The sequence below is a fragment of the Hyperolius riggenbachi genome, chromosome 11, assembly GCF_040937935.1.
Source record: "Hyperolius riggenbachi isolate aHypRig1 chromosome 11, aHypRig1.pri, whole genome shotgun sequence".
NCBI lineage: Eukaryota > Metazoa > Chordata > Amphibia > Anura > Hyperoliidae > Hyperolius > Hyperolius riggenbachi.
This window is the reverse complement of record NC_090656.1, coordinates 20,014,218-20,031,454: the sequence shown is the minus strand read 5'-3', so window position 1 is coordinate 20,031,454 and position 17,237 is coordinate 20,014,218. Positions and strand designations below refer to the sequence as shown.

Here is a 17,237-nt window from a genome sequence, read left to right as displayed (position 1 = left end):
TGGTGGGGGGGAAGGGAAATTCTTTTACATTGCCTTGGGCTCCATTACATCTTAATCCATCTCTGATGACGAGCGTGGTGGGGAGCATTTTATTGCATGCGAAAAAACTTGCATGCATCTAACAAGTGTGGCCCCTGCCTAAGGCATCTGTAATTTGGCACAGGTTGATACCGTGGTTGAGCTGCGCACCTGCTGGGAGCTGTAGTTCTCCTCCTGCAACGGAAGCTACTGCCAAGCCACGCTCGTGCGCAAATTAGTCAATGAGCAGAGAAGATTGGTTGCTATGGCTTAATGCAAATTTGTACCGCGATGCTCTCCTAGTAAATAAGCCTCGGTATTTGAATGTGATTAAAGCAAACTCAAGCATAACGCTGAGAAAACATAACTCTGCTGACAAAGTAGTCCATCCTTTGAACATTCTCCAGAAGGCGTAAAAAAAAAAAAAAAAAAAACGAAGAAGAAAAAAAACGATATAGGAATGAAAGGCGGCTCGGTATATATACATAATAAGCAGAATAAATACATAGCAAGTAGGAGGGAGATTAGACAGGAAAATGCATTTTAGCGTCTTATCTGCCGTTAACGTTGTGTGATTTGAAACTGTGTTGAATATTCCCTGGTTTGTGTACCTTAGAGTGCATCAAGGGAGGAATTCATATCTTGTACACATGCATTAAGTTTTTTTTTTTTCCCTCTGACGCTCGATATTTACTTCTCACCAATGAATTCACATCAAAGCTCCTCAACCATGATGGCGCCCTCAGGGACGTTTCTGATGGGGGTCACAGGGTGCTCACGTCTGCTGGATCAATCTTAGACGGAGGAAGAAGAAAAAACCTGTAGGCAATCTGGTCACCGAAACAGAACGTTTAGAGTCGTGGCTGTTCCCGGGTCCGGCAAAGGAATCACTTTATGAAGAATATCAGAAATTTTCAAAAGATAGCACGTGGTGTGGATGTGATTGGATGAGGCTTTTTCGAGAGGCAGGTGATTGGAGAATTAAGGTGATCCATCAAACCTGAATTGTATGACCAAAGCTGGTCTGCTGTTTGATGGTAAACATTTGGTGCCCTTCCCTGGGTCTTACAGTACCTGGCTTGTTGTTTAGTCGCTCTTCAGTCCTCTCCGACTCCATGGACCACAGCATGCTAGGCCCCTCTATCTTCTACTGCCTCTCAAAGCTTGTCCAAGCTGATTTTGTTGCTTCCATGATACTATCTAGCCATCTTATTCTCTGCTGACCCCTCTTCCTTTTGCCCTCGATATTTCCCAGCATCAGGGTCTTCTCCAATGAGTTCTGCCATCTCATTGTGTGTCCAAAGTATTTGAGCTTCAGCATTGCACCTTCTAATGAAAAGTTAGAGTTCTTTTATTTAACTATTGAATGATTGGAGGGCCTCTCAACAGTCTTCCACAGTTTTCCAAAGCACCACAAGTCAAAGGTGTTGATTGTTCGGTGCTCAGCCATCCTTGTGGTCTGACTCTTAAAACCATACATTACTATTGGAAGATCCATGGGTTTGACTATATGAACCTAGTACTGACCTGGTAAAGGCCAATTTCACACCAGTGGCTGGACACTTACTACCTTAATGCTTTTTCTCTTGAGAAACCATCACCAGCCTCTGGGGAAACAAGCACCACAGTAACCTAGAGGACCATCAGGAATATTATACATGGGTGATTGTGATTGATGTTCATTTATAGCATAGTGGTTGCTGAGTGGTACAAAAACTGACAAAAGCTGTTTCTTCTAAATAAGTTCATCCTAAGCTCGCTAGTGGCTACAGCCAATGAAGGTCCTTGGTCTCCTAAAAAGTTTATGGCCAATCTTCTCCACTGACCTCTTTATTTCTCCATCTTAGTACTATCTTCATGAGATCCTCCTCAACATAATCCTCAACTAATTACTTTATCCTCAGCCTTCCTCTCAAACGACATCTTCTTGGTTTACACAGAAGAAAATCACACACTTTCCACCTGGCCTATGCAATATAGGTCAGACTGCCAGTGCCGGTGGTTTACCTTCAGAAACCTTCTTAACAGCCCTAACTCCTGTCGTCCTCTATATATGTCCAAGCCACCTCAGTCAATCGCCTTTGATCTCACATACAATTGGCTTTTAGAAGTCTCCATGCTCCTTGTTAGTCTTAATTCTCCAATGTCCCTTTTCACAACGTGCCTGGATTTATTGACAACTCGTTTAATTTTAGATAGTAATAATTTCAACTCCTCACCTGAGCCATATCAGGCTACTGGCCTAATTTAAGGCCTGATTTGCATGGACTCTACATTTCCTGGTGCTTTTGCTGTTGAGGAACCATAACTTGCCGCAGGGAGAATGAGCACTATAGTAACCTATAAAATTGTCACAGATACAAGCAACTCCTCCTACACATGAAAGTCACTTCCTCACTCCAGGGGCTGCATCATGGCTCTGAATGCTGGGTAAAAACTGGGTCCGCATGTAAGCAGTTAGTGGTGGCAATAGTTGGAGGTCACTAGGAGGTGGTGTCAGACCATCGCATGGAACGCCTCTGTGTAGTATGTGTGAATGAGTACTAAGGTACTTTGTCCTGAGTAGGTGGGCAAGGACATGAGAGTCCTATGAAACCTTGCCTTACTGTTAGGTAACCATAGCCTGAGTCATATCAGATCAAGAGGATTGCTGAAATGTTAAGAGTTGTTGTCCTGGATGTATAAAAAAAAAGTCAAACTCTTGACTCCTTACATACAGTTTGTAATATATTCAGGCAGTTGTCAGGATAATCTCAGTCATCTCAAGCCCAGAGGAGACTTGGTTAGGATTTTAAACACAGTTGGTTGCCCGATATTTGTTGCGACCTCCCAATGCGTTGTCTCAACTGCTCTGTATTTTTTATTTATTTTGAGCTTTTATTCTGGTGTTCAACCGATATTTTCATAGTCCTCTCCAAGATGTAGCTGACAGGGTGATGACTCCGAAGATATAACAACAAAAGTCGTTTAGGTGATACCTTTAATAACTAACTGTACAAGATTTCTCTGCAAGCTTTCAAACTTTAAGTTTCTTCTTCAGGCATAACCACATGTATGGTTCTGATCCAGCTCTGAAACATGCCTAAAGAAGATTGCAGAGAAATCTTGTACAGTTAGTAATTAAAGGTATCACCTAAACAAACAACATTTGTTGTTATGTCTTCGGATTGTCTCCATGACTGATACCGGACCACATGCAACAGGGTGAAGACTTACTGCAAAACGTTGGGAAAATCATCAAATAAATGCTACAGCATAAAAAAGCACTTAACCTCCCTGGCAGTAAGCCCGACCTCAGGTCGGACTATGCCGCGCAGGAGGATTTCGCAGGCCCTGCTGGGCCGATTGGCAAATTTTTTTGGGGGGGGTACACGCAGCTAGCACTTTGCTAGCTGCGTGTACTTCCCGATCGCCGCTGCTCCACGCTGATTCGCGGCTACCCGCTGCGTCGCTTGGCCCCCCACAGACCCCTTGCGCAGCCTGGCCTATCAGCGCCAGGCAGCGCTGAGGGGTGGATCGGGACTCTCGATGATGTCACAACGTCGATGATGATCATCGCCATGGTGATGGGGAAGCCAAACAGGAAATCCCATTCTGAACGGGATTTCCTGTTTGCGCTGTTCGCCGGAGGCGATCGGAGGGGGTGGGGGGATGCCGCTGCACAGCCGCTATCATGTAGCTAGCGCTAGGCTAGCTACATGATTAAAAAAAATGTAAAGTGCTGCGCTGCCCCCTGGCGGTTTTAATAGACCGCCAGGGAGGTTAAATCCCATCTGCACACACCAATCTAAAAATACCATCTAATAGTTTAGCAGTTGGAGTACTTCTGCAGCTAAAACTTCTCTGTGACCAGAAGCAGCTGTGAGAGAGTCGCTATTCAGACTCTGCGGTTGTGGCTGCTACCAATGCCCTGACTGCCTCATTTTACTGTTTAGACAGCAAGTGGGCGGGGCACCGACCAAATATCTATGAGAGCATTGACGCCTACTGCACAGACAGTCCATCTTTCAGGAAGTGGCCAGAAGAGTCTTCAATCTTTACCAAGTGTTTTACAAGTGATATATTTGACACTAGCAAATCAAGGTGCAAACTGCAACTAGCAACAAGCTCTGCAGCTGAGCACTGCACAAACAGGCATACATGCAAAAAGGGTGTCGCTGTCATTTTTGACACCGGGGAAAGCAGATAGTAAAATATGGGTAAAATTGACAATATTTTACTATTGGCCAATGCATATATGAAATGTAATAGTAGAATATAGATGGATTTATTTATTGTATTTATAAAGCACCAACATATTACACGACGCTGGACATTAGTTAAGGTTACAGACAATAATTAGGGGTGACATAAAGCAATAAGACAATACAGGAATACATGCAAACCAGATCACGCAGCACAGTATGAGTACAAGGTAATGCTTAGTCAGTCAATCCCTGGATGGGAGCATGGAGATTAGGCAAATTGAGCTCACTCAAGAGTTCACTCAGATCCCTAGGATGGGTGTACGGTAATGGAGGTGTGTGATCAGGTAAAAGACATAAGGAGGAGGGCCCTGCCCAATGGCTTACAATCTAGAGGGAGAGGTAGGGACACGAGCGGTAGGGAACGAGAGTTCAGCTGCGGGTTTAGAGCACAAGTGAGGGGGTAGGCCAGAGTGAAAAGGTGAGTTTTGAGGGCCTTCTTGAAGAGGTTGAAGGAGAGGGAAACCCTAATGGGGGGAGGTAGGGAGTCAGTTCTATAGTGTTGGAGCAGCTCTTGAGAAGTCCTGGGTGCATGGGATTGGGTGATGCAGGGGGCATAATAGATAATAACATAATTACATATAATATAACATATAATATAACACATAATAATAATAATAACATAACAAAAACATAAAAGATAATTTTTAATCAATATTTTACCACTGCTAAACCTAACTGTATTCCCACTTGAACCCTCCCACTATCGATGCCTAACCCTAACTTTGCCCCTCCCCCTCCACAAATATTCACGCCTCCTAGATACAGATTATCATTTGCACACAGCTATAGCTGCAATTTAGATTGAAGTCTGGGCCACGCCCATTTTACTGATCTGCCACAGGCGCCCAAATTATTTGTGACGCTATTTCAAACATTGCTTATCCCGCCAATACAATTAATGAGAATAAATGCCACCACCACTGCATGTGATTGGTCAATTTTCAAGCTGCAAAGATGTACAATTTAACATTTGCATCAATGTTATATTATTTGCTTCTCACTGACCATCTCTAAATCTCATCAACCCTCCAGTGTCGGACTGGGAGGTGGAAAAGGTGAGGAAATCCACCTGCTGGCCAAGCAGCAGTAACCCTGTGTTATCACTCCCAATAGAAACCTGCAGCAAGTCTTCACCGTGAGCAGCAACACCTGATTACTGCTGCTTGGCCAGCAGGTGGATGTCCTCGCTTTTTCAGCTCCCAGTCCGACACTGAAACCATCCCTAGCTCACAACTGGTTAAGTGGAAAACTAAAACTTTCTCTGGCATTCTCTTCCAAAATCGTCTCCTCGAATGCCTGTTTTGTAAATGTATCTCCACCCTGTGGCGGGAAATAAAATAACAGCCATCAATTCCAAACCAGAGCTAAAGGAGAAATGTTTTCCCTTCAACCTTCCTCCAAAATCTCCCCTCAATCCTGTCAGGATGAAATGTAGGTGCAACAACCACTGCTGACTTGTTTTCAAAAGACACCTGAAGCAGGGACATTGCTAGGATCCTGGGAGATCTGGGCTGGCTGACCACCTGGACCTGCTAAACTGACTGTGCTGTGGCTGGATGGCTACTGCACAGGTTCACATTTCTAGAAAATAGCGGCAACGGTGGAAGGGCTTATTTGCAGCTGACTAAGGTGTGCGTGCGTGCATCCATCCATACAAACGGGGCGGAGCTATGCACGCTCTCCAAGCCCCTGCATTTGACTCACTTATATCCATGCCCCAGGGCAAGTGGGTAGGGGGAGGTGGCCTCTCATGTGGGGAGGAAAGTGATTGGGCCTGGCTGCTAAAGCCTAGAGGCAGGGGCGTAACTAGGCCCCACCAGGCCCCCCTGCAGAATTTCAGAGCGGGCCCCCCCCTCCCTGGGGCCCGCTCGGGGCCGTTTTGTGGGGGCTAGAGGGTGGCAGCATGAGGGGAAAGCCTTGGCCACAGTTGGTGGGGAGAGGGGAAGTTCCCCCCCTCTCCCTCACCTCGGGGCTCTCCCCTCTGCGCTCCCCTCCAGCTAGTTACAGTGTGGGCAGCGGGCAGCGGCGGGCAGATACATACCTTCTTCCGTGCATTCCACCGCATACTCCTCACTCTAGCGGCGCATACTCCTCGCTCTAGCGGCTGACGTCACTTCCGGAAGTGACGTCAGCCGCTAGAGCGAGGAGTATCCGGTGGAACGCACGGAAGGTATGTATCTGCCCGCTGCCCACACTGTAACTAGCTGGAGGGGAGCGCAGAGGGGAGAGCCCCGAGATGAGGGAGAGGGGGGGGGGAACTTCCCCTCTCCACGCCGACTGTGGCCAAGGCTTTCCCCTCATGCTGCCACCCCTCCAGCCCCCACAAAATGGCCCCCCCGCGGGAGTAGGGGCTGCAGGGCCTATTGTTACGCCAGTGCCTAGAGGTAAGGCAGGAAGCTTCACAAAGATGGTGTCCGCCAACCCGCATCTCCTGAAAATTTGGCATCGCACCAGTTCACAAGTTCAGGGCACTGGCAGGATATCATATTCAGGGCCCAGTGAAAGAGATCCGGAGCGTGAGCCCAGAATCTAACCCCTGGTGATGTGGCTGACTTGAAGTTAGAGGGGTATGGAGGCGCCATTTTTATTTCATTTTACACAATACTAGTTGCCTGGCATCCTGACGATCTTTCATGCATCAGTGGCATCTGAATCAGACACCTGAAACAAGCATGTGTCAAATGCAATCACACTTCAGTCAAAAATCTGATCTGCATGCTTGTTCTGGGTCTATGTCAAAAATTATTAGAGGCAGAGGCTCAGCAGGATGCCAGGCAACTTGTATTGTTTAAAAGGAAATAAATAAGGCAGCCTCCATATCCCTCTCACTTCTGGTGTCCTTTAACCACTTAAGGATGCTAGACATATTAGAATGTCCTGTTTGTCCCTGTTAATGGCAAACAGAAGTTTTAATATGTCGCTCACCGATGCCGCCACCTTGTCCCGCCACGACTGACACATCTGTGATTGTTGAATGGGAACATGTGTTCCCTAAGCCAATCAAAGTGCCTGTAAGGGAAAAATCATGGCTTTAACCAGAAGCCAATGATCTTTCCTGTAACAACACTGCCTGTGTGGTTTGAACTCTGTTCAGAGCACACAGAATAGTGTGTGTAAGGACATCTAGTGGTAAAAAAAATACATTACAAATACACACTTTACACTATAAAATAAATAAAATAAATTAAATCCTCCTTACCCCCATAGTAAACAAAATAAAACACTTGTAAAACAAAACAAAAAAATAAAAAAAAACCCAAAACCATGAATAGTTAAGTTAGGGCAGGGGTGTCAAACTCAAATAAGAAGTGGACTGAAATTGAGATTTGGGACCAGGTTGCATGCCAACCTCAATGTCTAGTGGCTACCTCTATCCCTTATACAGTTCCCCTTCATCCCCTATACAAACCGTATGTGTTTAGAGGCCCTCCTTCCTCCCTTATAAAGTTCCCTGGTGTTTAGTGAGCCTCTCTCCCTCCCCTATACAGTTTCCTAGTGTCTAGTGGCCCCCTCCTTTCCCTATACAGTTCCCTGGTGTCTACTGGTCCTCCCTCCCCTATACAGTTCCCTGGTGTCTAGTAGCCCCCTCCTTCCCTATACAGTTCCCTGGTGTCTAGTGGTCCTCCCTCCCCTATACAGTTCCCTGGTGTCTAGTGGCCCCCTCCTTTCCCTATACAGTTCCCTGGTGTCTATTATTATTATTATTATTAATTTATATAGCACCAGCATCTTCCGTGGTGCTGTACAACAGTACAGGCAGTCCCCGACTTACGAACGCCCGACTTATGAACAACCCGCTGATACGAACGGCATGGATTTTGTGTTTCCATGGGAACAAGTAAAAAAAAAGTTTTCAAATTGGACTTGTAGTTATTGAGAAAGTCGATTTTAAAAAAACAAAAAAAAAACGTTTTTTAAACATTTATAAGCAGGTGCAGAGGGCAGTGGTGACACATAGGGGAACACTGGAGGCACAGGGGGGCACAGAGGAGGTACAGGGGACTGAGATGGCAAAATGTTCCAACTTAAGAACAGATTCAGGTTAAGAACGAACCTACAGTCCCTATCTCGTTCGTTAACGGGGGGACTACCGGTATACAGGGTATAACAATACAAAAAAAATAAACAATACAACAGTTATTACAAGACAATGGCGGATGACCGCTGATGCAGAGTACAAATCATCTACAGATTTTTACACAGGGATAGGAGGTAACCAAACACGGAAGCATTGTTTTATTTTATAACTATAGGAGATGGAATTGGAGAAATACTGTTTTGTTTTGTTTTTTTCCTTGTTATACCTTTAAAATAAATAAAGAGTAAAGTAATTACTGTAAACAAATATCACCCCCAAAAAAACTAATTTGAGGCAAAAAAAACCCCCAAGGTATAGATCACACGCGCCTTCATGCTGTACAACTGAATCAGAGAAATAGGCAGGATTAAAGTGTGGCTGGGCATATCCTAAAAACCAACCATCTAGTGGTCTCTCACTGTGGAGTAATCATTTGTGCTGCATTTGGTCAAAGTATGAGGTAGGGGTGTCATTTTTGCAAGACTTTTCCCACTTTTGATGAGTGTAGTTAAAGAGGCACCGTAGTGACATGCAGTACAATGCAGTAAATGATTCAGGATGCCCACTTTTACAGGAAATACTGGTCTCAACATCAGAAACACCCCTCTTTTTTATCTATATATTGCTGTATATTGAATGTAACCCTGCCTTTCCAGTGGTGTTTAGCCTAGGCTGATTAGCTATTGCTTTCCTTGTAGTTTTCCATTAAAGGTTACCCGAGGTGACATGTGACATGATGAGATAGACATGGGTATGTACAGTGCCAAGCACACTAATAACTATGCTGTGTTCCTTTTTTTCTTTCTTTCTCTGCCTGAAAGAGTTAAACATCAGGTATGCAAGTAACAGTTTCTGTCCGGGTCAGACCGGGTCAGACTGGGTCAGACTATAGCATAACCCTCACTGATAAGTAATTACAATCATAAACCACTTCTCTGTCAGTAAATGGCTTCCTGGAGCAGGAAAGAGATACAAAGTGTCAATAATTCATAGATGTACGCTCTGGCATACTTCAATGAAGGTGTCACTGAGCAGAGACAATGAAACAGCAAAAACGTAAAAACTAGATTTAAATATAAAATAAAACTGTGGGATATCTAAGAAAGTCATTTTTAGGAGGAGGAGGATAGATACAATTGTTTTTATTATCAGTTTATTTTCACCTCGGATGTCCTTTAACAAATCCCTAAAACATTGGTGGCACAAAAAAACTTGTTAGAAATAAATAAAGGGGGGAGCCATGTATCCTCAAGCAACTGATACCTTTGTAACTGCCATCTTAGCCCTCTGGCTATAATGGTTAATATGCGTTCACTCTCCAGTAGACTTGCATGCAAATTGTATGCAATTTGGAATTGGGCAAATCCAATGAAGCCAGAAGTGCCTCTGTCCTAATTTTAAGCTGCATACAATTTGCATTAAAAGTGCATGCAAGCTGGAATAATTAGCATTTGGTGGACCACCCCTATCACCAGGAACAAACATGTAGGTCAGTTCTCTGATACACATACTTGTTCCATGGCAGGTATTCAGGATGGATCAAAGACACCTCATGTCATCGACATGATGTCAATTCTGATTGGCTCAGTCCCAACCTGTATAGAATTTGCATGAAATCTGCCTGCAAGCTAGAGTCAAGAGAATCTTATCTATAGTGTAAAATCATGTAAAGAAACTCAGGCAGGGGCGTTGCTAAGATCCTAAAGGTGCGTACACACATGCGGCTATAGTCGTTTGAAACTATCATTCCCCGATCATTTCAAACGACGATCGTTTAAAAAAAAAAGCAGCCAACGACCATTAAGTCTAACGACGGACGAGCTAGATCGTTAAAAACGGACGATTGAGCTTGGCGGATTTTTTCCAACGACAATCGTTTGCAAAAGTAGTACATCGTTGGAAACGGTCGTTCGTACTAGGCTTGACATGCGCATTTCGCTATTTCTCCATGGAACTTTTCATTTTTATGCGCAAGCGCAATAGTTGCTTTACGTGATGTAACATTCGTTCTAACGATCAGATTGTTACACACCTTTAAAAGCTAATTTTACTTAGGCCGTTTTTTCGTCAATTAAAAGTTTGTTCATCGTTCACAACGAACAATCGTTGTCATATGTGTGTACGTAGCTTTAGAGATCTGGGGCACCCCAGAATAGATCCGTGGCTGATCCACTGATCTTTGGAGCTAGCAACGCCCCTGAGGTAATACAGAAAATAAGATGGGTTCAATGTATGTAGGGACACCTGTAAGGCTCTGAGCCCAGATCCCCAGAGCTGCAAGGCAAGAATGCCAGGGAGCTAACATATACCATCATTCAATTGTTCATAAGCCCTCCTGTGTAAAAGATACAGCAGCAGTAGCGCAGTTTTGAACTGTAGTAGGAGGTCCTCTTGGCAGCAAATCACATTATCTACAGAGCTGTTGCCAGCCAGAGGGGGCTGACAGCTGAAACAGGCATCAGAACAATTCATTAACAAAAAGTACACAGTTATCAACAGTAATTCAACAACACACCCAATACTCTGGGCTCTGCATTCATCCCATCATTCTGAATTGCTGGTGAAGGTTCCTAATACAGTATATGCATTGATTTGTTATAGGGGATGCTCTACTCATGCTTTGAACATCAAACTAGATAGAAAGTTATTTATGAAGCCGTTTCGCTAGAATAATACATAATGATACTGTAATAATATTCAACAAACCTATAATAAGAAACCGCCCAGGAGTATTCTCCTACCTGTTCTGTCCTGTTCCTTTATGAGGACTTCATAGCTGTTCTGCTGTTCCCTGTCCAGGGTGCTGATCAGAGACACTTCCCCGGTGTCCCTGTTCACAGCAACAGGAGAGTCCTCAGCAGACGGGGAAACCAACTCAAACCAGGGGGAGCGGAGGTCCTTGGACACCAGGGTGGTGATGATAGATCCAGCGGGGGTGTCTTCAGGAATGGAGACAGCGGAGAAGGAATCTGGGGTCGCAGGAGACCTTCTCAGCCGGTTCTGCTCCTCCTTATGTGATATGGCTGTTTCCTCCACCTCAGGGAAAAGTCCCTCACCTAGGAGAGAGAACTTTAGTCTTTCTAGATGGTCTTTGTCTACTGTGGCCAATTCAGTGACCACAGGGAAGTATTCCTCACCTGGCTGGGTGACTAAGGTGGAGTCCTCAGGTGATGGCACAGGAGTTATGGAGACTGTGGACATTGGAGAGACCTTTAGTCTGTCCAGATTGTCTCTGACTATTGTGGCCAATTCAGTGACCACATGGAAGTGTTCCTCTCCTAGATGGGTGGCCAGGGGGGTAGTACCCACAGGTGATGGCACCACGGATGCCAAATCTAAAGAACCCAGAGAGAACCTTAGTCCAAGCTGGGTGCCCGAGGTGGAACCAGAGGGTGTCAGCAGAAGCAGATCTGTTGCCGATTCAGAATTTTGTGACTTAGGGGAGAATTTTATTCTGGTTAAATGGTCCCTATCTTCTGCATAAATCGCCTTTGTTGCAAAAGAGTCCTCTACGTCTAGGGAGGCAGCAACGGTGGTATCCTCAGCGATGGGCATCATTTTCTGTACCTCATTATCTGGTCTTGAGGACGGTCTGGTAGTTTCGGACATGCCATGTAGTAGTAAGGTGGCATCATCATCAATGGCATCCCCAGAGGTGGGCAAAATCGAGGGGGCGACAGGAGTGGTCACCCTGGAGTTTAGAGATCGTTTCGGCCTGTTTAGTGCCTGTTTAGTTATTATTTCAGGGTTCCTTGTTTTAGGGGTGAAGTGGTCTGTTTCCGGGAGGAAGCCCTCTAAGTTACCCTGTAGTAGATCACTGGCCAGATTGGAGAATTCCACGGACAGGCTTGATCTTCTCAGCCTGTGGACCTCCTCTGCACCAGCTTCACCAAACTTCTTCACCCTGGGGAAGATCTCCACTTCCAGAGGGCTGCTGACCAGCGGTGGCTGCCCATGGTCCCTGGCGAAGATAGTCAGGTTGACGCTCCTCTTGAGGTCCAGGATGGACTCCACCAGCACCACTTGCCCCGTTTTGGGGATGACAAAGAAGTAGTTGCTGATGGGGTCGGTGAAGTAGACCAGGTCGGCGTTGGTGCCTTGGTCGGCGTCCTCGGCTCTCGCCCAGTAGACCACAGACTTGAGGCCGGTGGTGACATCCAGGCTGATCCTGGACAGGTTGGTGTCGTGGTGGAACTGAGGGGCATTGTCGTTGAGGTCCAGAACGTGGACGGTGAGCAGGGCCAGCTCGGTGACGGTGTGCTCGGTGGACAGGCAAAGTTTGCAGCAGAGACCCAACCTGAAGATGTACTTGGACCTCTTCTCTCTGTCCAGCTGTTGGGCAGTCCTGAGGGACAGCTGGGCATACCTGTGGTGGAAATACAGCTCAAAGTGGGAGCCCTCTTCCCCCAGGAGCTGCAGGTGCCACTTCCTACCGGCCACCTTGGAGCACCAGGGCTCGGGGCTCAGCCGGTTCAGGTGGATGTTCAGCCCGCTGACTTTAGTTCCCGCTGGCCGGTTCTCTTGGACTGACCCGGAGAAGATGGGTCTCCTGTGCCGGGCTCCCTCACCCCATGGAAGGGTCAGCAGGCTGAGGAGGGAGGCTCTGAGGAGGCAGCTGAGCAGACTGGGGGTGCCCATCCTGGTGAGAGGTTCTCCTTCTAGCAGAACATGGTCCGGAGGCTGGAGAGAGACGGAGCTCTGAGCTGAGCTATCAGCGGAGTGCTGCGAGTAGCGAGCTCTGCCTGCAATGCCCGCTGTGGCCTCTGGGGGGAGTGCGATACTGAGGCTGCTAATCTACAGGCTGGAGGGAACAGCAGAGCTGACAACATGTGGAAGGAAGAGACCTAATGCTGAATATTGTCTCTGTGTCCCACACTTCTTCCTCTACCACCCCTATTATTGCCCTCTCCATTCTAAAGCCCCATCTTCTATTGAATCATCTCCATCCCCTCTCTGAATCACACCTCTACCTCTATCAGGCCATTGTCTACCCCTAAACCTCATCTCTTGTAGTTACCATCCCTCCCCCTTCACTATCCTCTGCCTTATTCTAAAAACCCCTTTTATTTTCTACCTGACCCCTTTACCCTCTCTCCGCCTAACTAACCCCACTGACACCCCCCCCCCCCCCCAACACACACACACACACACACACACATACACACCCACCTCCTTTTCATCTCTCTCTAGCAGCGATTCCAATTCCAATTTTCAATTCCGATGTTCCCTGAATACATTCAACAGCGATCCGATTCAAAAAACGCAGCATGCAGTAAAGATTGAAAATCAGAATCGTATGTAAAAACCGATTAAAAAGCGGAATCTGAATCGCATGCAGTGTGTAGGCAGCCTAAAGGTGGCCACTAACGGTCCAATTTCTAGCGAAAAATCATATGAGCGATCAGAAATTCTGACCGGAAGTGAAATATTGTAATAAATCGTTCACTACACCATCAACGAACCAATCTTTGCTTCCTATCTATCACAACCAACAAGAAAATCCAAATTTTGGTTCGACGAAAATTCATTCGGACGACATTTTTTTCACTCGTTCATAATCGATTGTGTCCATCAACTGAGGTTATTTACAACCAATCCGGTCAGAATTTCTGATCGCTCAAACGAATTTTTGCTAGAAATTGGACCGTTAGTGGCCAGCTTTAGTGTTGCCCCTCTTCCCCTTTTTAAATACTTCCTTTTGCCTCTTGTTATGTTTCTGTAAACCTCTTCCCTTCCCTTCTCCCCTCTCCCTTTCACTGCTTCTTTCTCATTACTGCCCCCCCCCCCCCCTTTCCTTCCTTTTTTGCTGCCCCCCATACACACTTTCTTGTCGGTTTATTCAATTGGTAATGTTGGTCTCTATAATAATTGTCTGTGTAATGTAGCACAATGATTTCTCTCAGATGTTTTTGTAAGGGAGCCAACTCTAGCTGTACACTCCAATATCCAAAAAGCCCTGGCAGCAAAGGGAGGTACTTGTGGGTCAGGCCCCTTTTAGACAGCCTGTAATCCACACTATATAAACCCCCTCTTCATACACTTAAGGTATGGAAGTTGCTTTTCAAACTTATAGAGGAACTGTAACCCAGAAATTGAACTATATTCCAATCTGTAGCCAATACCGCCTTTCCCATGAGAAAGCTTTACTTTTTCTTAAAAATCATCAGGAAGGGAACTGTGGTGAAATCCCTCCCACAGTGTGATGTCATGACCATGGTCCTGACAGTTTGCTGTCGGTGAACCTCATTGCATTGTGGGAAATAACGGCTTTTTCCAAATGCCAAGCAATCCGTATCTCCCTCTGTGCATAGAGCTCTCAGTAACGAACATTCCGTACAGATCACCTAGCAGAACTAAAGATGTCACCACCAGTAATATATATCACAGCATGTAAATCAAGGAGAGGAAAGCTTTTACATTGAGCAAACACTGACTGAACAATTTATGAATGAATTTTGTAAAAATAAATAAATAAGCAATTTTATTCATTATGCTATTTTTCATTAGAGTTCCTCTTTAAAGTATACACACTTAGCTCTTTGTTAGGAACTCTTCAGCCAATCAGCAGTGCAGTATGTAAAATCATGCAGATACAGATCAGGAGCTCATTGAGTGTTCACATCAGACACCAGAATGGGGAGATCATGTGATCACTGTGCTTTTGACCATGACATTAATGTTGGACCCAGATAGGCTATTCTGAGTGCTTCTGCCACTGCTGATCTTCTGGAATTTTCACATACAACAGTCTGTAGAGTTTAATCACAATTATGAAACAATGAAAAACATCCAGTGAGGGTCACTTTTCTGGTCTGAAAAAGCTTGTTAACGAGAGAAGTCCAAGGAGAATGGCCAGACTAGTTTGAGCTGATAGGAATGTTATAGTAGAGGTGTCCATTAATGGTACAATCTCCCGTACAGTCAATTGGATTGGGCAGCATTAATGGTGCCAATCGACAGAGAACAATCAATGCTTCTATCATTCCATCAATCTGTTTTCTGGAACAATTCCTCTGATTGCATCAGATTGTATTATATTTTTGGTCCTCACATGTGTTCCCAAATGATCATGTTTAATCGATCGCCGATTAGATTGGCCGGTCAATGTTTCAAAAGATTGTACCATTAATGGACACCTTATGTCAAACAACCTCTCTTTCCAGCTGAAGAACATGTCACATGATGTTGCGTCGAGTCCTTATCCAGTAAAGTGAGGTTGCATTGGGCACAAGACCAGGCCTGGATTTACATCACAGGAGCCCAATAAAGCTTAATAAAGAGAGACCCTGCCCAGTATTAGTATAGTGTTCCTAATAAAGGGATACCCCACCCAGTATTTGTATAGTGTTCCTAATAAAGGGGGACCTACCCAGTATTAGTATAGTGTTCCTAATAAAGGGAAGCCCTACCCAGTATTAGTATAGTGTTCTTAATAAAGGGAAGCCCTACCCAGTATTAGTATAGTGTTCCTAATAAAGGGGGCCCTGCCCAGTATTAGCATAGTGTTCCTAATAAAGGGAAGCCCTACCCAGTATTAGTATAGTGTTCCTAATAAAGGGAGGCCCTACCCAGTATTAGTATAGTGTTCCTAATAAAGGGAGACCCTACTCAGTATAAGTATAGTGTTCTTAATAAAGGGACAGGCCCTACCCAGTATAAGTATAGTGTTCCTAATAAAGGGGGCCCTGCCCAGTATTAGCATAGTGTTCCTGATAAAGGGAGACCCTGCCCAGTATTACTAGTATAGTGTTCCTAATAAAGGGAGACCCTGCCCAGTATAAGTATAGTGTTCCTAATAAAGAGAGGCCCTGCCCAGTATAAGTATAGTGTTCCTAATAAAGGGAGACCCTACCCAGAATTAGTATAGTGTTCCTAATAAAGAGAGGCCCTGCCCAGTATAAGTATAGTGTTCCTAATAAAGAGAGGTCCTGCCCAGTATTAGTATAGTGTACCTAATAAAGGGGGATCATACCCAGTATTAATATAGTGTTCCTAATAAAGGGAGGTCCTACCCAGTATTAGTATAGTGTTCCTAATAAAGGGAGACTCTACCCAGTATTAGTATAGTGTTCCTAATAAAGGGAGGCTCTACCCAGCATTAGTATAGTGTTCCTAATAAAGGGAGGCTCTACCCAGTATTAGTATAGTGTTCCTAATAAAGGGAGGCCCTACCCAGTATTAGTATAGTGTTCCTAATAAAGGGAGGTCCTACCCAGTATTAGTATAGTGTTCCTAATAAAGGGAGACCCTACCCAGTATTAGTATAGTGTTCCTAATAAAGGGGGGCTCTACCCAGCCAGCATTAGGGGGCCCTACCCAGTATTAGGATATTGTCCTAATAAAGGGAGACCCTACCCAGTATTAGTATAGTGTTCCTAATAAAGGGAGGCCCTGACCAGTATTAGTATAGTGTTCCTAATAAAGGGGGCCCTACCCAGTATTAGTATAGTGTTCCTAATAAAGGGAAGCCCTACCCAGTATTAGTATAGTGTTCCTAATAAAGGGAGGCCATACCCAGTATTAGTATAGTGTTCCTAATAAAGGGAGGTCCTATCCAGTATTAGTATAGTGTTCAGGCTTGGACAGACCCACCAGGAGCTCGGGAATTTTCCCAGTGTGCCTCTTGCCCCCAGGGGCCACAGTGCTGGAAAGGAGGGGGGCACAGCACAGGAAGGGGGGGGCAGTGGGCACAGGGCGGCGGGGAGGGGGGAAGCCTCCCCCCTTCCTCACCTAGGGCCCCCTCTTCCGCGCTCCTTACTCCAGATTTGCAGCCAGCCAGCGGGAACGAACGGATTACCGAGAGCGATAGCTCTGCGTGCCGCTGGTCTGGTCTTCTGCACTGACACTGTCCAATCACGCTCTCTCACAGTACTTCCTGTGAGAGCATGATTGGA

The 17,237-nt window shown here is 45.5% G+C and overlaps 1 protein-coding gene across 1 annotated transcript in view; it reads right to left on the bottom strand.

Moving 5' to 3' along the window:
* Window positions 1-13,129, bottom strand: part of LOC137538785 (neural-cadherin-like) — a 242,347-nt gene extending 229,218 nt beyond the window's left edge. The window contains exon 1 of the mRNA XM_068261105.1: window positions 11,085-13,129. Coding sequence (XP_068117206.1) covers window positions 11,085-12,981 — 1,897 coding nt within the window. The 5' untranslated portion in view covers window positions 12,982-13,129. The remainder of the gene's footprint in view (window positions 1-11,084) is intronic.
* Window positions 13,130-17,237: the final 4,108 nt, after the last annotated feature.